This window comes from Convolutriloba macropyga, chromosome 5 (assembly GCF_964194025.1).
Source record: "Convolutriloba macropyga chromosome 5, txConMacr16.3, whole genome shotgun sequence".
Classification (NCBI taxonomy): Eukaryota; Metazoa; Xenacoelomorpha; order Acoela; family Convolutidae; genus Convolutriloba; species Convolutriloba macropyga.
Window position 1 is genome coordinate 43,106,926 of NC_134472.1, and position 23,646 is coordinate 43,130,571.

The 23,646-nt window shown below is 32.3% G+C and overlaps 1 protein-coding gene across 1 annotated transcript in view; it reads right to left on the bottom strand.

Annotated features, from left to right (window-relative positions):
* Positions 1-23,646, bottom strand: part of LOC142340372 (uncharacterized) — a 174,633-nt gene that overhangs the window by 42,729 nt on the left and 108,258 nt on the right. The window contains exon 13 of the mRNA XM_075390948.1: positions 7,477-7,642. Within this exon, the coding sequence (XP_075247063.1) occupies positions 7,477-7,642 (166 nt within the window). The remainder of the gene's footprint in view (positions 1-7,476; positions 7,643-23,646) is intronic.

Genomic DNA, 23,646 nt, shown 5'->3' on the forward strand with positions numbered 1-23,646 from the left:
AAGGCTTTAGTAGTTATATAAATCGATTGCAAATGCAACCAATAAGACGCACGCATGCTCAAAGGACGGGGTGTTAAAACAATAATAACACACACAAAATAACAAGATAATCCACACTAAACAAACCAATGTAATAGCAAATTTGGCACAATGGTTCCACTCGCACCTCCTAATTAATAGCTCACTGGTGCAATTCCCACCATTAACAAACCTTTTTGGTTAAATTAGTAAAACATACCCAATGCATTTATAAGCGAATTAAAACTAACAATTCCTGTCTCATTTGACGAAACCCACCGAGACAAGTAAAACTACTAGCGCAAACAGACGCAAGTTTTGGGGTTTTGTCCTCTCAAGGTAGCTGGACCCAGAATGTAGCTCCCCTTTTCTCTCCATCAGAATGTAGCTGGCGAGGCCGTGTGACGAACACGTAAAAGCTTACAAAAGTGTCTCTAAATCAAAAAACCCCACTTATAAACACCTCTAAATCAACTAACTATTATTTCATATACATACAAAACAAAATTAAATTAAAAAAAAATTATAAAACAAAAAAATATATATTTTAATAATGAAAAACACTTGAAATTTATCTTCAAATATAATCTTTTATAGTATATAGGAGATAAAAGAACACAATCTCTTATAGTATTTAAATAGAGTTATGTTTTTATTCCGTTAAAAATTCAAAAAAACTACTGATGATTTGACAGATAATGCCAAAGATCTTCTCAAGTTGAATTTAAAACATAAGGTTTTGGTGGAAAAAAATCGAATTCGAGTAGAACACAACAAGAAGTATGTAAAAAATTAGGTACATCATGAACTAAAATAATTCGATATGTTAAAGAAATGGGTCTAAATTTATTATATAGAAAGGATAGCATACGTCAGAGGAGACCAAAGCAAAGAGTTTTTCACGAATGTGAAAAATCTGATGGTGAGTTCGACACTAATCATGGTTTAAAATCTCATAATCATGTTTGTGAAAAAACAGAAGGCGTTTATGTTCCGTTTGGCTAACAAATTATTCCTTTTTGTTTTATTTTGTTAAGTAGCATAATTAATCCGCTTTCTTGTTTTTTAATTTCACTAAATAATTGTCGCAAAATTTTTAGATTGCTCAATTACTCTTTGGTCTTTTGTGAACCACTTTTTGAGATTTGAATTTTCTTCACTAGGTGAATCTTTTTTTTCAGATTGTTCTCCAATAAGTTCAACAGCAGTAAGAAAACCACCTTTGACTGCATGATAACCAATTTGTATTTCACAATGAACTTCTAGTAATGCATCTCGGCTCATGTTAATGATATCATTATGACTTTTAATAATATTTTTTTCTTGATTTAACTTCACTAATCTCTGGTTTTTCTAATTCGTTCATGATTTCGTCACTCGCTTCTTTTTATCGTATATTGTTTACCGTCAAAAATATGATCAAAAGAAATGGAAACGTGATTCACAAACAGAAAAACAAGAGCAAAAAATATACAATTATTAACCGCAAAATCTTTATCGAGCTGCTACAACCTGATTGTGAAAGAAAACAGTTTATCACAATTTCTACATCGGATTGTTCTTTTTTTAAAAGTTTTTTTTAATGATGTGTCATGTTTACTTCAACTGCCAATATTTGTTGTTAATAAAATAGATTGATTCTTTACATAATTCTTTTTGTGTTTCACCTATTCAATTTAATTTGTGATTATAATTCTTTATTTTATTAGGAAGAGTTAGCAAATTTGTTTTATTAATTGATTACCTTATTATTTTGTTGTCAGTTGTTTTTAAAACCAATATTCATTAGGTGGTAAAGAATAAATTGTGGTATATTCACAAAATGATTTCATTTATATATCTTAATTTTCATTCTATTAAAAGCTTAGAAAATAAGCTTAGACGACAAGAATACAATGGAAAATTGGAATAATTGTTCAACCCCCTAATCAGAACGCTAAATGAACAAACAGATAACCTGATTAACAGTCAAAACAAAGCCCTACAAACAATAGTTGAAACAGGACTTTCCTTACCTTATTATTATCAGATAATAAAGATGAAATGTTTCCGCTGTTGATAACGATTTGATACGTATTCTTGTAGAAATGGGGAAGCAGACAAATAGACAATTAGAATTAAAAAATAATAGAATCAAGCTCTAATTATTTTAAAATAAATGGTGAAAATGCATCTCTGATACCTACTGGAATTAGAGTAAATGGTAATCCGAAAACAGAGTCTCCCAGTTCTACCAAAAGTAAAACTAAAATCAGTTTCTGAAGCAGATCATGTTTTAATTTTCTGTTGGTGATTGATTATATTTTCGTAGGAAATTTACTCCACTTCTTTAAAAAAAAAATTGTCGTAAAGAACAGTTGCGTGTCTTTAGTTTGACAAACTGTTCTGTGCTGGAGTTCTGTCGCACTAATACAGAATCTGTCGTCCAGAAAAAACATCAATCTCGAATTCGTCATTTCAGTTTTTCTTACAAGAGCTCCGAAGATTGATTTAGCCGTCGTGCAACTATCGAGATCTTCCATTTTGTCGAAGAGTTTTTAAAAATACTACGAAACTTTATACCTTTTTGGGAGCTGTAGAGACGATTTTTAAAAGTTATTGAAGAAAGCTAAAGGACGACTATAAAAAATATATAATTTTACTTCTAGATACAGTTAACTTGACGGCCCCTTGCTGCAAAGGACGTTTGAAGCTGTTACAAAATTAAAAATATACACACAATAACAACATATTTCACACTAAACAATCCAACCTGTCAGCAAATTTGGCGCAATGGTCGCACATCCACCTCCTTGTACAAGCTCACTGGTAAAATTCCCACCAAGAACAAAACTTTTTAGTTAAACTAGTAAAACATACTCAATGCATTTATCAGCGAATTGAAACTAACAATTCCTGTCTCACTTAACAAAAGTAACAAAAGTAAAGGTACCGAGACAAGTAAAGCTACTAGTAATAGCAGTCGAAAATTTTGGTGTTACTTCCTCTCAACGTCTCCCGTCATAATATAGCTAGTGAGACCGTGTGAATAACGCGTAAATTCTCACAAAACTGTGTCTAAAACAAAAAAAAACAATTTACGAAAAAAAAATATCTACAAAAAAAGGAAATGAATATAAATAAAGAAAGAAAAAACAAAATATCTATTAATAGTGAAAATTACTTCAAATCCAAAAGAATCTTTTTATGTTTGTCTATCTGAATAACTAATTATTCTTTTGTTGATTTGATTTGCTAAGTGCATATTTAATCATCTTTCTTGTTTTTATTTTTAACAAATAATGGTCCGATGAGAAAAGAAAAAGCAGTTTTTAAAAAATTAGGTATATCATGAACTAAAATAATTAGATATAGTAAAGAAATGGGTTTAAAATTATTATATGGAAAAGATAACATGCGTCACAGAAGACAAGAAGAAACAGTTGTTCACAAATGTGAAAAATGCGCTGGTGAGTTTGATACTAATCATGGTTTAGAATCTCGTAATCAATTTTGTAAATAAAGGTGGCGATCATATTCTTTTTTTATGATATTATGAACAATAAATTTAAGTCCACAACAGTTGTTGATGAATATGGAAAATATTGCCAAGTTTGATGTTATTCCAATTTAAATTATAACGATGATACAAAGCATATTGAATTGATCACTGGATATTGATAAATATTGTTTACATTTCTTTGACTAACAAATTATTCGTTTCTGTTTTTTTCGTTAAGTAGCATAAGGAATCCTCTTTCCTGTTTTTTTATTTTAAGCAACTAATTGTCTTAAGGTTGTAGATTTCTCGATTCATTTTTGGTCTTTTCTGAAACAGACTTTTTTAAATGTGCATTTTCTTTATTAAGTGATCCTAATCCTTCAGATTGTTCTCCGATAAATTCAACAGCAGTAAGAAAACCATCTTCAACTGCATGATAATCGATAGGCGTTTCAGCATTTATTTCAAATAATCTCTCTCGACTAAGGTTATTAATATTGTTAAATCCTTTAATAATATTTTTGACTTTGTTTATTTCCAGTAAAATCTGTTTTTTATTAATTTGTTAAAAATTTTTCACACATTTGATTTATCAAATTTTGTTTATCGTCCAAATTTTTATCAAAAGAAATGAACTTAACAACTTGATTTAAATGTATAAAAACAAGAGTATCCAACGTACAATCGTTTATTGCTAAATATTTTACGTGTTGCTAATCCTTGGTTGCGAAAAACACTCCATCACAATTATTGCATCGGATTGTTATTTATTTATTAAGTTTTGTTATTGAGTCCTATTTAATCAAACTGCCAAGATTTGTTCTTGATAAAGTAGATTGTGATATACCAATCTCTTTAAATAATTCTTTCGTGTTTTATCTTAGTTATTTTATTTGGAATTTAAGTATTTATCAACTCAATTCATTTTATAAAACTCTTTACCTGACTATTTTATATGGAAGCATTAGCTAATTTTTTTCATTAGGTGATCAGTCCATTGTTTTGTTATAAATTAATTTTGTTATAAAATTCTCCTGAGGTCGTAAAGTATAAATTTTTGTATTTTCAAAAAATGATTTCCTTTATAAATTTTTTCTGATTTGTATTAAAATATGTTCAACAAAGTATATCAACGATATAAAATGAGTAACACAGAAAAAACGTGGAGTATTGTTTTGTTGTTTAACTTCTGAACTACAGTTTGCTGTGATTTTAACGTTTTAATTGCATTTTGTTCTAATTGTTCATTCATTTATATTTAAAAAATACTTCTGGCGCCACTTCAAAGCATAAGCAAGAGCCACCAGACGGCAAGAATTATTTTTTTTGGATCTGAGAAAAAACATAGAAATTTTTAAAGCGCAAAATGACAGGAACTCAAAACATTACAAGTTGTGGCTCCAAAGTTTTCCCCCGGCCGATGTTTTTAAGGCAAAACCTGAGCGACCGTCGGTCTAACCACTTCCTTAGGGTAACTTCTAAGCTACACATGAACCCCGCGAGCACCTTTGCACCAGAGCCATAAGTGTGGCCATTAACACTTTGCAAAGGTGCAGTTTACGTGAACTCTTAGTTTTTTGTGATAAATTTGAGGCATCTAGCGCTACGTAATAACCACCGTGCTTTTGTCAATGAAACCGTATTGCGCAGTTACTTGACATTTACAGTGTAAATTATTTTACTTGATTACCAATAAGGAACTGTCATGATGATGTTATAGTTGACAAATATCCTATTAATCACTTTAATCCGTTTACTTGCTTAGTGAAGTTATATCGAATTTAAAACCACTAGGAACTGTTGCCAAGATCAGTTGGCTCTCAGAATAGACTATAATTTGATTCCTCATCAACTTTAGTCTTTTATGCCATTTTTTATTAGATCTTAAGATCTTCCGAGTTTCAAGCTAGTTGAGCTCTCCTGACAAAAAGTAGCAGCAATACTAACATATGACCGGAGCCTTACAAACTTCAGCAAGAGATTGAATATAGTTTATCACTAAGGATACTCTCAGCTTCAATCAGAATTAAAATTACAGTCCTTTAATACGACCGGGCGACTAATTGTTTAGGCGTTATAATGAGTCAATCAATTTAAGCGAAGAACCAGGCCGGCGTAAAGCTCGAGAACCAAGCCTTGATGATTGGGTTCCGCTGAGGTTCTTGAGCAGCCGCAACATTTGGTTTGCCGTCCCGGACAACACAACAGTGACATAAACAACAATCAGTCTTCAATTCGTTTAGGTAGACCAATGCTCAACAAGCCACAATGACCAGCAAAATTTGCAGCATGCAATGGAAAATAGTCGATTGGAAGACAAGTGGTCAACTGAAGACGTCAGAGCAAGAGCAAGCTGACCTATTCAAATTATTCTCCAGACACCTCAACGAGCTGGAAGGATATCTGACCAAAAACAAAACAATGACAGTCGAAAGTGCTTATTGATGCTTCATCGAGACGTACGACAATTTAGAAGACAATAGAAGATGTTCCTGTTAAAGCCAAAGTATTGGAGGATACAAGCCTGCAAAATGGAGGAAGTTCGTGTTTCAATAGTGATTGAATTGTGAATATTGGAAAAAAAATTGAAAGCAGAAGATTTAAGCGATTGTGAAAAACAGACATTGAGTAATCAACTGGAAGAAATATTGGGAAAGCTAGATGAAGTCTCCGCAGAAAGCATTCAAATAATAAAGCCAGAAGCTTGCAAACTTCAATAATAGTCGGAGTTAATATCGGGACCTGATCCCGCAGTACGGTCACAGCAAGATTTGTGGAAACCAAAAATCCCTAGTGGCATCCACATCGAGTAGCAAAAACGATCCCAACCAGACGGCAATTGACAACAATAAAGACGCCTCCAATTCAAAGCAAGAAATTGTTGAGGTTTATTCTCAAAAGTCAGCCAACAACAGGGGTAGACAAGAACTCAAGGTTGCGATGTCACGCTTGTCGAGAAGACGTCAATTCGAGCTAAGAGTTACGTCTTCGACAACGAGAGCGAGAACACGAACACAAACGAAAGAAAGAAGAAGCCGATAAAGAACAAAGAATTCTAAAGCCTGAACTGGCCAAAAGAATCTCAAGGCAGATCAAAAAAAGAAAGTGTTGGATCACGACGCAGCAAGAAAGAACAGCAGGTCGGGCAAAATCGGTGGCTCAACAGTCTGGCCCTAGCCGACAACTATCTCCAGGCTGTGTTATCGACTCTCCCAAGAATTTCACACAAACAACAGGCAATAAACATTTCAGCGCCTATCCGAATACTACAACGCTATCTCAACTGGGTGTACGACCATTTTCAATCCCAATGCTTGTGCCGAGCATTCTCGCGAAACCAGAAATCCATAAATTAATTAGAGTAACGGACCCGCAAGCGACGTTTCAGCAGCAACGTGTCAGCATTCCAAAACAGTAACAGGAGTCAGAGTCCCATAATCAATGCTCGAAACAGACCTGCCGAGAGTAGAAATGGGAGAGTAGAAAATAACCCAATCCACTCCCCAAGCCATTTACCAACCGAGCGGTGGTGGCAATGGCTTGCCAAAACTAAAACTAACTATTTTTCATGAGATTCTCTAGATTGGCTAGATTGGTCAGGCCTTTTTGATGTTTTTGTTGATCAAAAACAAATCGACGATACTGAAAAGTTGCAATACCTGAAGATCAGTCTCACGGGTCAAACGAAAACATCATTATCGGGAATGTGATTCAGGTCACAATCATACTATCATGCTTGGGATATACTATGTTAGAAGTTACGGCAGATCAGATGCCATAGTCAACGTGGGGGGGGGGGGGGGGTAAAAATCTAAAAATTCCCCCATTACCCCCACCCCAATTACCCCCGAATATTACATCATTTTACCCCCCCCCCCTTCGTATACAATTACCCCCTACTCTTACATCCATCAGTTTGGGGGTAAACAGGGGGGGAGGGGGTTAATTTCATATGTCTATTATATTCCATATCTCACTATTTGTCATATTCGTTCTGTTCGAAGCTGAAGAGACTCTGTTCTCTGATCTCCTGGGCAGTCAAGAAACCATCCTCTGGATCACTGTACTCACTCCGGAAGTCTCTCGTGGCCCCACCCACATTCGAAGACTGGTACAGCTTCAGAGACTTCCTAGTCCCTCTCCCTGAGCAAAGTAACAACTCAAAGAAAATTAAGACTCTTTGAAGTAAGTTGAACATCTCAACCTCAAAAGTTATCAAGCATGACAAGGAAAAAGTTTAATACGGGAATATTTCCGTACTACGAATTCTATCAACCGAGACAAATTCAGGTCATTATACAATTTGTTTCGTTCACTTTACAAAAATAAAAGAGATGCCTGTAGGACTGAACAAGGTGTGCATTGGTTCTTGGCAAGTCGGGGAGTCTAACCAGCTCAGAAGTGCTTTTTCTCTCTACAGTAACGATTTCAACAAGCGCAAGTTGCCATTTGCTTGTAGGTGGGAGGGTCCGGACACCACCCCCTACAAGAACTCAAGTCGACAAAAATCCTGACTTCTTTCGAAATGAAAATTTTTTCAAGTTTCAGCAGTCAGTATAGCACCAAGAGTCTACGCGAGACTGCTGAAACTTGAACAAACTTGAACAACTGCTGAAACTTGAACAAAGGAATCAGGATTTTGGTCGACTTGAATTCTTGTAGGGGGGACCCCTACAAGAATTGTAGGGGTCCCCCTCCCCTCCAAGCATATGGCAAATTGCTACACTACTACTGAATTTTTAGGTCAGTGGTTTTGGTTTCAGGCCTGGGGTAGGTAAGTGGACTGAAAGGGTAGTTTGGGGTAAGGAAGGTGGGAGGTAGCTAAATTCGGGGTTATGCAGGCGGGGGTAGCTAGGTTTGGAGGGTAGGTAGGAGAGGATGATAGTGGGGGAGGGAGGTGGGGTCTGGCAGGTGGGTGGGTGTAGGGAGTAATCGTAGGAGTTGCTGGGGGATGGTGAGGTGCGAGGTTATGAGATGTGTGTAGTGTTGATGGCGAGGAGGACTGCTATCGGAGGAAAAGCGGCGCTAAAAACGGCCTTTGACCTTGAGTATTCCAAATTAGTACATATTAGAAACCAAGCTGGTTGGGGAGAGTTAGGTGGGCGGATATAGGACGGGGATATGTATAGGGTTAGGTGGGGGAAAATTATAGGGGTACGTAGGGAGATGGCTCTTCTGTAGCTTAGATAGGTAAGTGGGGTTTATATGGACTCAAATTTTCTCAAATTGAACTTTTAGTCTTGAATATTACTTCGAGTTAAATCTTCGAAAAAAGTCAAAAATTCAAGTCATGATCAAACTTGCTTCAGTTAAAATAGAAACTGTACAATGGTGCTAGGAAATTGAGCCGAAAAGAAAACTAGCCGAATGGAATATAAGCCGAAAAAGATATTTTAACCAATCAAATATGAGAACGGCCGTGATATTTTGTTCGGTTGTGATAGATTCATATCAAGTCCCATAGGCCGCTGAGGCTTGGCCGTGGCCCGCGAGGCGGATACGTGCAAGAGAGCCGACGTTATAAAGAGCCGACGTTAGAAAGCGCCGAAACCTGACTTGATTTAAAAAGAGCCCAAAATAAAAACTAGCTTTTAATTACCCAAAATTGGTAGTTAATTACCAAGAAAAGTACTTAAGTGGGTTATTTGGTCTCATGTTCGGTTGTGATAGTTTCATATCAAGTCCCATAGGCCGCTGAGGCATGGCCATGGCCCGCGATAATTTTAAGATAATCATTTCTTGATTCGCTTTCAGTTTCGTTTACCGGAAAATATTAAAATTTCATTCTCAAATACTCGCATGATTGGGTGAGAATTTGGTAGTCTCATTTCAGAAAGCAATTTAATTGGCTGTACAATTTATCGTATTTTATCGACAAATAATTTAAATAAATTTTCGGCTCTCTTTCAATCGGCTCTTTTCACTTCGGCTCTTTAACAAGTCACCCCGCGAGGCATGGTGACTTGTAAGAGAGCCGAAGTGAAAAGAGCCGATTGAAAGAGAGCCGAAAATATATTTAAATTATTAGTCGATAAATTTTGCAGCCAATTAAATTGCCTTCTGAAATGAGACTACCAAATTCTCAGCCAATCATAACGGAGTACTTGAGAAATGAAATTTTAATATTTTCTAGTAAAGAAACTGAAAGCGAAGTAATAAATAATTATCTTCAAATTATAGCGGGCCATGGCCATGCCTTAGCGGCTCATGGGACTTGATATGAAACTATCACAACCGAACATCAGACCAATTAACCCCCTTAAGTACTTTTGTTGGTAATCAACTAACAATTTACGGTAATTAAAGGCAACTTTTTGCTTTCGGCTCTTTTTAAATAATGTCAGGTTTCGGCGCTTTCTAACGTCGGCTCTTTATAACGTCGGCTCTCTTGCACGTATCCGCGAGGCATAGCCAAATGCATTATTTTCATGTGTAAGCGAGTTAGATAATTGCGCGTCCCACTTATGTTTGCTTACAGCAATTATCTCATGCAATTATTTCTGCTACTATGCCACATTTTTTGACTTTTTCGGCTAATTTTCACGTCGGCTAGTTTTCCGGACACCCTGTACAATACCAATACTCCTCTTCGAGGTGTAAAAACATGTAGAATACCAATAATCCTTGTCGAGTCGTTAAAAGACCCAAACCTTAACAATAAATTGCTTCAAACTGCGTTCGAGAACATAGAATATTCAACTACTGTCAGCCAGTGTACTCTAGCTGCTACTCGCAATTGTAAAAGTGCTTTCTGTCAACTGTTTCATTCAACAAACTTTGTCAACAAGCTTGAGGTAACTTATTGAGCATCCATGTTAATAAGTGATCCAACACTCCTATTTTTTGGGGCTGGGAGTTATTTTGTTATTTTGGTCAATTTTGTTGATCTAAATCTCCAGCGGTGAAATACAAAAAGAGTACCATTGAAAACCTCATTTAAGACTTAATACATCTGCGATTTGATACTCTCAATTTTTTAAACTCCCGATAAAAAATACAGGCTTGAAATTTTGATTTTTCGAAAAACTCAAAACAGGTTTTTTTGCTATATTGCTTTTTTGTTGAAGAACAGCGGTTTTTTCAATTCGATTATCTGTAATAAAAGAATTGTTATCTGCAAAAACCTTTGCTTCTAGTTGTGCAGTTGCAGATAGATCCAAAATACCGGAAGCATATTTCATCTCAGCAAACTTTTGGTTCACAAAGTACGTTTCAGTTAGAATGCTTCTGATAGAAATTGAGGTTTAAACAATAGTTGATACTGATTGAAGCTAACGCAAACTAGGCAACAACAAACATTGGTATATATATATATATATATATATATATATATATATATGTGTGTGTGTGTGTGTGTGTGTGTGTATGTGTGTGTGTGAGTGTGTGTGTGAGTGTTAAATTATTGAAATGGAAGAACTGCATGAACAATTCCATAGTTTTTCATTGATAAAGGAACTGAGACTATTTCTTTTTACGAAACACTTTTTCTTCCTACTTCTACTGCATCATCGTACAAATCTAAGTGAAAATAATTTAGTCTAATTCATTTTTTCTCACAGGGATGCAAGACACGGTTGACACCAAATGTCCCCTTTTTACATGTTTACCGAAAAAAATCAGCAAAAAAATTTCAATTGAATCTGATTGAACAAAAAATAACCGTTTTGCTTATTAAATATGGACCACATTTTGCATTATTTGATGGTTTTGAATATAAATAAAAAAAAACTCGGAAATTTGGTTGGTTAAAGTTTCACAAAACATAGTATGATCATAGAATGACCTAACAAACTCTAACTTTGTGACGATAAATAATGACGACAAAAATATTACTTGCTCTACTTCTTTTTTTTCTTGGTGGTATCATTATCTAATGACCAATAAGACAAACGTCAAATAACAATTTCTCCCAACCATAGAAACTTGGACTTTAACAGCCAATGAGTATATGGATACCTCCGCAGCATAGAGCCAGCGATACGGTACCCATATACACATTACTCTATTTCCCTTTATATATCCACTACTCTATATTCACTTCTTTTATATTTTAAATCCATCATTTCTTGTCTCACTTAGTGCAAACCACTAGAGCAGAGTTAAGCTGGTAATTAACCATTATCAGACGGATAGTTCGGGTTCTATCGTCACTGACTCCAGTGAACGTATCCCAGATACTAGTATAAAACTAGTGAGACCATGTAAAAAGCACGTAAAACCAACTTGCGAAAATCTGTAAAGCCACTTTGTGGATTGTTGTAACCACTTCGTGGATAACTTGAATAAAAAACCAGCTTAACTCTTTTATAAATTTTAACTTTGCTATTATTTTATAAAAATTAATTGTAAAACCTAAATTCACCATTACTATCTCGAATACCTTTATCATCAAATGGATCAATAGCTATTTTGTATTGTTCTTTAGTTTCTAAATGCTGTTTATTACTATCAATAGTATAATTAGTTACATACTTAGTTTTACCTTCATATATAGCATTAGTATAATCTTCAATTGTAATCTGTTTTTTAATAGTGGCTTTAATTATACCTTTTAACTTTTTCTCTTCTTCTCTTTTAACAGTATTGTAACAATATGCTTTAGCTTTAAGGAAACATGCTTCTATAATAGTATCCTTAGGTAATTCAACCTTCATCTTACCCAACTCATTATTATGTAAAATATCTTTTATCTTATTAATTTCAGTTTTTATATTACTATCTAAAGGAATATTTATGTTTATAAATATACTATCTGTATCTGTGTAATGATAACTACAATCTAACTCTTTCTCAAAATAATCATATATAGCTTTATACATGAAAAGTTTAGCTTTTTCTAATATAACAAATCCAATATAATTAAACTTATCTAATTTAACATTACCTCTTGTTTTATGTACGGCTACTAGATCATCATCAAACTCTACAGAATATTTAAAACCAATATTTTCTACTAATTTAATATATCTATCTACATCATTAACTAACTCTACATCTTGTCTATTATATACATTCTCTATAGTTTTTCCATAGAAGGCATTATTCTTTAACTTAAAGAATACATCCCCAAATTTATCACCCTTAGCTTTAGACTCCTTTCTTTTCTTCATATTAAACTCAATATAAGGCTTTAACCACTCACTCTTACTATACTCCGACTTTTGCTTAATTGTAATAACTTCCAACTTCAAACCACTAGCTAAGTACCAATCTAACATCTCACCATCAATTACATAATCTACCTTATCCGTTAACCTTAACATTAACTTCTCATTAGGTTTATATCCTTTCTTTTTATTTACATTTTGATAATCTGTAAACTGTCCAATGTTTGCGCTAGTCTTTTCAGGAAAGAATGGATACTTGTTTGTTTTCTGTTTCAAGTCATCATTTTAATTTATATCAATAGTGTAGATATAACCCTTAGTAGAGCTAGAGCTAGTATTACCAGATCACATACTTTAATCTCACCAGTAGGTAAAGCTTGAACCATAGCAGAAGCATATAATGAGTTGAAGTCTAAATATTTTAGATAATTCTCTTTCCCAGTGTACTCAGGATCTATACCTTTATTCATACATTTTACATGACAATCACCTAATACTGAATCTAAACCACCTCTAATACCATGTTGTATTGTATCATAAATATTAACTGTATTTTCTTTATAATACTTAAGTCTAACATTAGTATATTTCAACCCATACAACCAGGTCAACCCAGGAGTAGAATATGTGTAACATGGATCTATTTCATAATTTTCTAAACACATAGCTCTAAATTTCTCAAATACATCAACTGACAATAATACATCTGTTTTAAGATATAACATCATATAATCCTTTATTGTCTCACATTTAGTATCTTTCCAACAATCAATTGCTTGCTTATATTCTTTATCTGTAATACCACTTTGTTTCAACTTAGAATAGAATGCTTCCTTAGGTGGTAATGTTGTTTCATGTAGTTTATCTATACTATCAAACCATTCATATGGGAAAACACCTTTACGTCTTTCTAAGCCACATTTATTTAATGTTATACATTCTTCATTACTCAATGTTTTACTTATAGCATCTAAGCTAAGTGGATGGAAGAACCTAAACATATCTAATGCTTTAGCATAACCCATATCAATACTAATATAATTCTCATCAGTTTAGTTAATACTTTAAGTCTAATCTTCTTTGCTAGTTTAGTTACAAATAGATGATTATCATAATTAGAAGAATTAAATGCATAAATTGGTACAAAATTATTCTTAGCTTGAAGGTTGCACTTATTATGAGCATATCCTCTAAATTTACCATTCAGATGATCATGATCTCTAACGACATCTTCACCCAAGTTCTCATTGCAATAGTAACATCTACTATATAATCGGTGAAACCGCTTCGCGGATGGAGTAATACTATCTTCTTTCAATGTAATATTTATACTAAATATATCTTTGAATAATTTATTATAATGATCTACTCTATCCACAAACCAATCAACTACTTTATCGCCACAGTTACATTCATACTTATCTTCTAATATATCAGGATAGTCACTTTTTATATATAAACCACAAGCAATAGGTAAGTGTTTACCATCTTTTATTATACATTCAAAATCATAATATATAGCAAATGGCACTCTTTTCTTATAATGGAACTTATCAAACTTTAAGTAATCATCTTTATGGAATGTTCTTCTTCCTACATGTTTCTGTGTATTACATAATTCTAAATGTTTATTTAATTCATCTTCTGTTCTAAATGATACACAACATTTTAGACATGGATAACATATATGTTTAGATGATTTTCTTAATAAGAATGATACATCTTTACGTAGGAAGTAATGATTATCCCAGTATAATATATTACATCCTTTAGGATCATTATGATTAATTAATACAAGATTAATAGATTTCTTTTTATTTAGATTAAACACATTAAATAATATTTTATCTTTATTTAGTTCTTGTATTTTCTTTAAGTGATAATAATCATATGGAGGTATAACCCCATTTGGTAATTTTATCTCATTAATATATTCAGGTTTATTATATCTACTAACTCTATTTGGATCACGTGACGCAGGATGTAGATAAGCAATTAGACACTATTGCAAACACTTATTATCAGTATTATGTATATTAAGTATATATTTAGACGTAAATGGTAACTCAGTATCACATCCACCACTTGGATAAAACCTGTGAATATACATTGTCCTTTTAACAAATCGTTGCATGCTCCATCCAGATTGATTCATCTCTTGCTCTTGCATTCTAGACTCAAGTTCCCCATTCAAAAAATTCAAGTCATGTGCACCACTACATTGCCTAGTCGTTAACCTAAAGGTGAATTCGTTTTCTTCTAACCTATCATCTGTAGGTTTTGTATACTTAACTACATCAAAGGTGTTAAACTTAATATGGGGATGTATGTTATGCAATGACTCCAGTATATTCAAGAATTTAGGATCTTCATAATTACTACTAGTTATTATTATTTGATTATGCTTCATGTTATGATCTAATCCTAACTCATTAACTTTATCTCGCCACTTCCCATCAACAAGTTTTTTCTGATTAACATTTTCCTTATGTTCATCTGATTCATTGTGTTCATTTTTGTTGTTATATCTATTATTACATATATTGCAATATCCTGAATTAGCTTAAGATATAGTACTTTTGGTGTAACCACTTCGTGGATCGTCAGTTATATCCTTATCTTTACCATGAGTGAAACCGCTTGGCGGATTAACATTATCCAGATGCATCTTTGTTTGCAAATGTTGATCCACACTATATTGACTAGAGTAGTTTTAGATACTACACATTCGAACTTACTCCCATTCTTTGTTATTTCCCCATTAACTAATCTTACATTATTTCTATGTTTTAATGTGTCCATATGTTTAGCATGTTCAGTATTATTATCCAGAAACACATCACAACTATCACAATACTTCAATCCCTCTAGTTCAGGATACTCATTATCTACCTTTTGTTCTATATCTTCATTAGTAATTTCATTAGCATTCTCGACAATTTTATTTCTATTATATAATCGCTCATTCTTTTTATGTTTAAATGATTGAATGTGTCTGTTATAATTCTTTCGAGTTATCTCTTCATCACATTCTTCACATCTAATCTTATTTCTTTTAGGCTTTTGGACATAGACAAAATCATCAGATGAAGATGATTCTCTATCTGAATCTTTAGATTGATCTAAGTCATTAGATTGATCTAAGTCTTTAGATTGATCTAAGTCTTTCGATTGATCTAAATCTGGAAAGTATTTTGCTTCTGCCTTTCGCAATGACTCACGCATATCTTCTTCTCTTTGTTTTGCATCCTGTTTATCATACGACTCCTTTATTTCTTCATTTACACAATTAAACCTTCTGATTGATTCTAAAGATTCTTCTAATTCTATCTATTGTCTTTCCTTATCTACTGGTTTGATTTCTTCCCTTGGTTTGTTTTTTTTAACATTTGGACCGCCATAATAGTAGAACTAGATTGAACTTTCTCACTTCCAGATTGGACTTGTCTACTTCCAAATTGAGCTCGCTCACTTCCAAATTGGACTTGTCCATGAGATTGAGCTTGTTCACTCGTAGAATGAATGTAACCGGTATAATCTTGTTGATTCATTTTTATATGCCAAATTTTGAAATAATTTTATTTTTATACGTTTTCAATACTACAAAAATGATTAGTACCAAATGTGATAATGTAAAAATAAAGCTTGGTGTTAGAGTTGTAATGAGTGTTAAAGTAAACCATTCCAGTGTTTTGTATGTAATAAGATTATAACATATAGAGACAGACATAATCATTTGCAAGTGCACATTAATAAACCAAATCAATATTTAGTATGCAGAATGTGTAAAGTAAATAAACACATCTCTCAGTATAGATTTAAACATTTCTATTGTAGGTTATGCATATATCTCCATAGATATAGGTTTCATCATACAAAAGAAAGATTCTTAGAACATGCAAAGAAATATAATATTGAAGTAAATCTATAACTAATTATAAAAAGTTTATTAAAGAATTAACAATTAATGATGATAGAAAGTTTATTGAAGCCGCTATTAGATTATATAATGAATTGTGATAATTATTTTTATAAAATGACTAAACTAGAAACACTTATAGAATTAGTTAATCTAGAAAAACAAAACAGAAGAAATTAAATTTAAATTTTTACAGAAGAAATTAAACAGAAGAAATTAAACTTTTAAAATTAAAACAACAGGAATATTATGATGAAATAGAAGAGTTATTTGATCCTTTAACTAAGACACTAAATGCGAACTATGAAACATGGCTAGCTCATAATGAACACAATCTAGCATTAAGTGAACAAACATTGAAAGCAATAGATTGGCAAAATCAAGAGTTAGATAAACAAACTAAGATGATCCAGCAAGCTGGCTCCCAGTTTATTGAAGCATTAATGAAGTCCAATGGTGAAGCCTTGGTGAAGTCCAACGACAACGCTGTAGAGAAAGTCGAGATAAACCAGGAATGTTAGTAGATAAAGACACGGCTTAAATTATTAATTTAATGTCAATTCAATCTAATCCCCAACTAAAGTTAAAGTTCGTAAATATTGATATTGGTCAATTTGAAATGAACGGTCTTAAACTAATTTACCAAGAAAATGCATTTATAGTTAAGGATAATATATATGAATTGCCAGATGAGTTTATAAACTTTCTTACTAACCCTAATATAAAACATGGTGAAATCGAGCACGATGAAAACAAAAATAAAAGGTTTTTAAAGGATTTTAGATATGATTTAGGAAAAGGGGATAAGAAAAGCGCTAGATATAGAACAATAAAACGTATAATAGGGGTAAAAGATGATTTATTTGGCAGGGGTTTAAATAGCAACCCTAACCCAAATAATCAACGAAGTTGCCATTTAAATCAGCGTAGCTGTGACTTCGTCACTGGTTTAGTAGAAAGACTAAAAATATTATTACTAGAAACAAAAGCTGGTCATGGTGGATTATATGATGAAATGCTAGATATATCAAAGCAACTATTATCTAAGAATATTATTAACCAAGAGGAACTAGATAATTTTGTTTTTAACTATGGTAACTAGGTGAAACCATGACTACGTCCATGAGCAAGCTCACAACTTCATTGATCAGGGAACCTGCTTTGCAGATAGGTGAAACCATCAGGGAACCTGCTTCGCAGATGACTACATCCATAAAAAAAGTGGAAAAACAACAACAACACTTATTAGCTAAAGTAGTATTCAGTCCTCAAATAACAAAGTTTAGAAGAGAAAGAAAAATACCATTATACAAAAATGAAACACGGTCAGCTGATTTAATTGATAAGTCATCTCTAAGTAAATACAATAATAATAATAAGTTTATATTAACTGTTATAGATGTATTCACAAAATATGCATGAGCTATTCCACTAAAGAATAAATCTGGTTTCTCTATAACTAATGGTTTTAAAACAATCCTATCAGAAGGTCTACAAGGTGGCTCTGAACATAGAAAACCAGAAAAGTTATGGGTAGATAGCGGTAGTGAGTTTTACAATAAAACATATAAATCTTTACTTAAAGAATATGAAACAAAACTATATTCTACCTATAGTGCTTTAAAGGCTGTATTCATAGAGAGATTTAATAGAACATTATTACACATAATAAATAAACCTATGTTCATCAATGGCGATTGTAATTGGGTAAATATATTAAATGATGCTGTTGTAACATATAACAATAACATTCACTCAACAATTAATATGACACCAGTTGACGCTTCTAATAATCCTGATAAAGGTAAAAACACTTTTAGTTTTAAGAATATTAAACCTAAACTTAAAGTTGGTGATTATGTTAGAAATGCAGATAAACGTAATATCTTCTCTAAGGGATACACTTCTAATTGGAATAGAGAATTGTTTAAAGTTAATGAAGTTCTAAAAACACAACCACCAACATATAAAATAGAAGATATTAATGGTGAGATAATAGAAGGTAAATATTACGAACAGGAATTATTAAAATCCGAGTTTGATTTTGAATCTAATAATAAGGTTTCGGATTCTTTAGATATAGACCTCCGGTCATCTGCGAAGCAGGTTCCCTGATCTTTACGTAGGAAGTAATGATTATCCCAGTATAATATATTACATCCTTTAGGATCATTATGATTAATTAATACAAGATTAATAGATTTCTTTTTATTTAGATTAAACACATTAAATAATATTTTATCTTTATTTAGTTCTTGTATTTTCTTTAAGTGATAATAATCATATGGAGGTATAACCCCATTTGGTAATTTTATCTCATTAATATATTCAGGTTTATTATATCTACTAACTCTATTTGGATCACGTGACGCAGGATGTAGATAAGCAATTAGACACTATGGCAAACACTTATTATCAGTATTATGTATATTAAGTATATATTTAGACGTAAATGGTAACTCAGTATCACATCCACCACTTGGATAAAACCTGTGAATATACATTGTCCTTTTAACAAATCGTTGCATGCTCCATCCAGATTGATTCATCTCTTGCTCTTGCATTCTAGACTCAAGTTCCCCATTCAAAAGTTCAAGTCATGTGCACCACTACATTGCCTAGTCGTTAACCTAAAGGTGAATTCGTTTTCTTCTAACCTATCATCTGTAGGTTTTGTATACTTAACTACATCAAAGGTGTTAAACTTAATATGGGGATGTATGTTATGCAATGACTCCAGTATATTCAAGAATTTAGGATCTTCATAATTACTACTAGTTATTATTATTTGATTATGCTTCATGTTATGATCTAATCCTAACTCATTAACTTTATCTCGCCACTTCCCATCAACAAGTTTTTTCTGATTAACATTTTCCTTATGTTCATCTGATTCATTGTGTTCATTTTTGTTGTTATATCTATTATTACATATATTGCAATATCCTGAATTAGCTTAAGATATAGTACTTTTGGTGTAACCACTTCGTGGATCGTCAGTTATATCCTTATCTTTACCATGAGTGAAACCGCTTCGCGGATTAACATTATCCAGATGCATCTTTGTTTTCAAATGTTGATCCACACTATATTGACTAGAGTAGTTTTAGATACTACACATTCGAACTTACTCCCATTCTTTGTTATTTCCCCATTAACTAATCTTACATTATTTCTATGTTTTAATGTGTCCATATGTTTAGCATGTTCAGTATTATTATCCAGAAACACATCACAACTATCACAATACTTCAATCCCTCTAGTTCAGGATACTCATTATCTACCTTTTGTTCTATATCTTCATTAGTAATTTCATTAGCATTCTCGATAATTTTATTTCTATTATATAATCGCTCATTCTTTTTATGTTTAAATGATTGAATGTGTCTGTTATAATTCTTTCGAGTTATCTCTTCATCACATTCTTCACATCTAATCTTATTTCTTTTAGGCTTTTGGACATAGACAAAATCATCAGATGAAGATGATTCTCTATCTGAATCTTTAGATTGATCTAAGTCATTAGATTGATCTAAGTCTTTAGATTGATCTAAGTCTTTCGATTGATCTAAATCTGGAAAGTATTTTGCTTCTGCCTTTCGCAATGACTCACGCATATCTTCTTCTCTTTGTTTTGCATCCTGTTTATCATACGACTCCTTTATTTCTTCATTTACACAATTAAACCTTCTGATTGATTCTAAAGATTCTTCTAATTCTATCTATTGTCTTTCCTTATCTACTGGTTTGATTTCTTCCCTTGGTTTGTTTTTTTTAACATTTGGACCGCCATGATAGTAGAACTAGATTGAACTTTCTCACTTCCAGATTGGACTTGTCTACTTCCAAATTGAGCTCGCTCACTTCCAAATTGGACTTGTCCATGAGATTGAGCTTGTTCACTCGTAGAATGAATGTAACCGGTATAATCTTGTTGATTCATTTTTATATGCCAAATTTTGAAATAATTTTATTTTTATACGTTTTCAATACTACAAAAATGATTAGTACCAAATGTGATAATGTAAAAATAAGGCTTGGTGTTAGAGTTGTAATGAGTGTTAAAGTAAACCATTCCAGTGTTTTGTATGTAATAAGATTATAACATATAGAGACAGACATAATCATTCGCAAGTGCACATTAATAAACCAAATCAATATTTAGTATGCAGAATGTGTAAAGTAAATAAACACATCTCTCAGTATAGATTTAAACATTTCTATTGTAGGTTATGCATATATCTCCATAGATATAGGTTTCATCATACAAAAGAAAGATTCTTAGAACATGCAAAGAAATATAATATTGAAGTAAATCTATAACTAATTATAAAAAGTTTATTAAAGAATTAACAATTAATGATGATAGAAAGTTTATTGAAGCCGCTATTAGATTATATAATGAATTGTGATAATTATTTTTATAAAATGACTAAACTAGAAACACTTATAGAATTAGTTAATCTAGAAAAACAAAACAGAAGAAATTAAATTTAAATTTTTACAGAAGAAATTAAACAGAAGAAATTAAACTTTTAAAATTAAAACAACAGGAATATTATGATGAAATAGAAGAGTTATTTGATCCTTTAACTAAGACACTAAATGCGAACTATGAAACATGGCTAGCTCATAATGAACACAATCTAGCATTAAGTGAACAAACATTGAGAGCAATAGATTGGCAAAATCAAGAGTTAGATAAACAAACTAAGATGATCCAGCAAGCTGGCTCCCAGTTTAATGAAGCATTAATGAAGTCCAATGGTGAAGCATTGGTGAAGTCCAACGACAACGCTGTAGAGAAAGTCGAGATAAACCAGGAATGTTAGTAGATAAAGACACGGCTCAAATTACTAATTTAATGTCAATTCAATCTAATCCCCAACTAAAGTTAAAGTTCGTAAATATTGATATTGGTCAATTTGAAATGAACGGTCTTAAACTAATTTACCAAGAAAATGCATTTATAGTTAAGGATAATATATATGAATTGCCAGATGAGTTTATAAACTTTCTTACTAACCCTAATATAAAACATGGTGAAATCGAGCACAATGAAAACAAAAATAAAAGGTTTTTAAAGGATTTTAGATATGATTTAGGAAAAGGGGATAAGAAAAGCGCTAGATATAGAACAATAAAACGTATAATAGGGGTAAAAGATGATTTATTTGGCAGGGGTTTAAATAGCAACCCTAACCCAAATAATCAACGAAGTTGCCATTTAAATCAGCGTAGCTGTGACTTCGTCACTGGTTTAGTAGAAAGACTAAAAATATTATTACTAGAAACAAAAGCTGGTCATGATGGATTATATGATGAAATGCTAGATATATCAAAGCAACTATTATCTATGAATATTATTAACCAAGAGGAACTAGATAATTTTGTTTTTAACTATGGTAACTAGGTGAAACCATGACTACGTCCATGAGCAAGCTCACAACTTCATTGATCAGGGAATCTGCTTTGCAGATAGGTGAAACCATCAGGGAACCTGCTTCGCAGATGACTACATCCATAAAAAAAGTGGAAAAACAACAACAACACTTATTAGCTAAAGTAGTATTCAGTCCTCAAATAACAAAGTTTAGAAGAGAAAGAAAAATACCATTATACAAAAATGAAACACGGTCAGCTGATTTAATTGATAAGTCATCTCTAAGTAAATACAATAATAATAATAATTTTATATTAACTGTTATAGATGTATTCACAAAATATGCATGAGCTATTCCACTAAAGAATAAATCTGGTTTCTCTATAACTAATGGTTTTAAAACAATCCTATCAGAAGGTCTACAAGGTGGCTCTGAACATAGAAAACCAGAAAAGTTATGGGTAGATAGCGGTAGTGAGTTTTACAATAAAACATATAAATCTTTACTTAAAGAATATGAAACAAAACTATATTCTACTTATAGTGCTTTAAAGGCTGTATTCATAGAGAGATTTAATAGAACATTATTACACATAATAAATAAACCTATGTTCATCAATGGCGATTGTAATTGGGTAAATATATTAAATGATGCTGTTGTAACATATAACAATAACATTCACTCAACAATTAATATGACACCAGTTGACGCTTCTAATAATCCTGATAAAGGTAAAAACACTTTTAGTTTTAAGAATATTAAACCTAAACTTAAAGTTGGTGATTATGTTAGAAATGCAGATAAACGTAATATCTTCTCTAAGGGATACACTTCTAATTGGAATAGAGAATTGTTTAAAGTTAATGAAGTTCTAAAAACACAACCACCAACATATAAAATAGAAGATATTAATGGTGAGATAATAGAAGGTAAATATTACGAACAGGAATTATTAAAATCCGAGTTTGATTTTGAATCTAATAATAAGGTTTCGGATTCTTTAGATATAGACCTCCGGTCATCTGCGAAGCAGGTTCCCTGATCTTCGAAGAAGTTACATTTATAAGCCAGCAAGCTGCATCAACATAGTTGCGGGTTCCCCGATAGACCTACGGTCAGTTGCTTGGTAGATTCAAATCTTTTTGTAAACAAATGCAAAGATGACAAGAAATAGATTCAATCAAGCTAAACATCAATGGCGAAGCATGACCGGAGGTCCATCGGGGAACCCGCGTCTCGGATCAACATCAACATCAACAAACAACTTAACACTAAGTAAGGCTCCTGGGTTATTCCTAGAAGATAATGATAATATTGATATGAAGGATACCTATAAAATTACAAATGTACATCCTCCGATAGATGAAAAAGATGTTGTCAATAAAGAGTATTGTGACAATAACTTATTATCCTCTTCTAATAAAATAGACATTTTACGTAGAAACATAACTGAACTGTGAAAAGGTGAATTTGATAAAGTCACAACTAAAACATTACAACTAAATGAAACACAAGTTAATGATGAACTAATTAATGAGTTTATTGAATCAACAAATGTAGTCACAAAAACTGTTAAGTTTTGTAATAAAGTTGGTGCTGATACTATCTCTAAATATAATCAGTTAAAACAAGAATTTGTTAATAATAAGTTTAATCAGAATATCACTAACATACAACTAGATGAAATGTTTACTACTGGGCTAAAAGAATTTAAAGAAGGTAATAAAAAGTCTAAT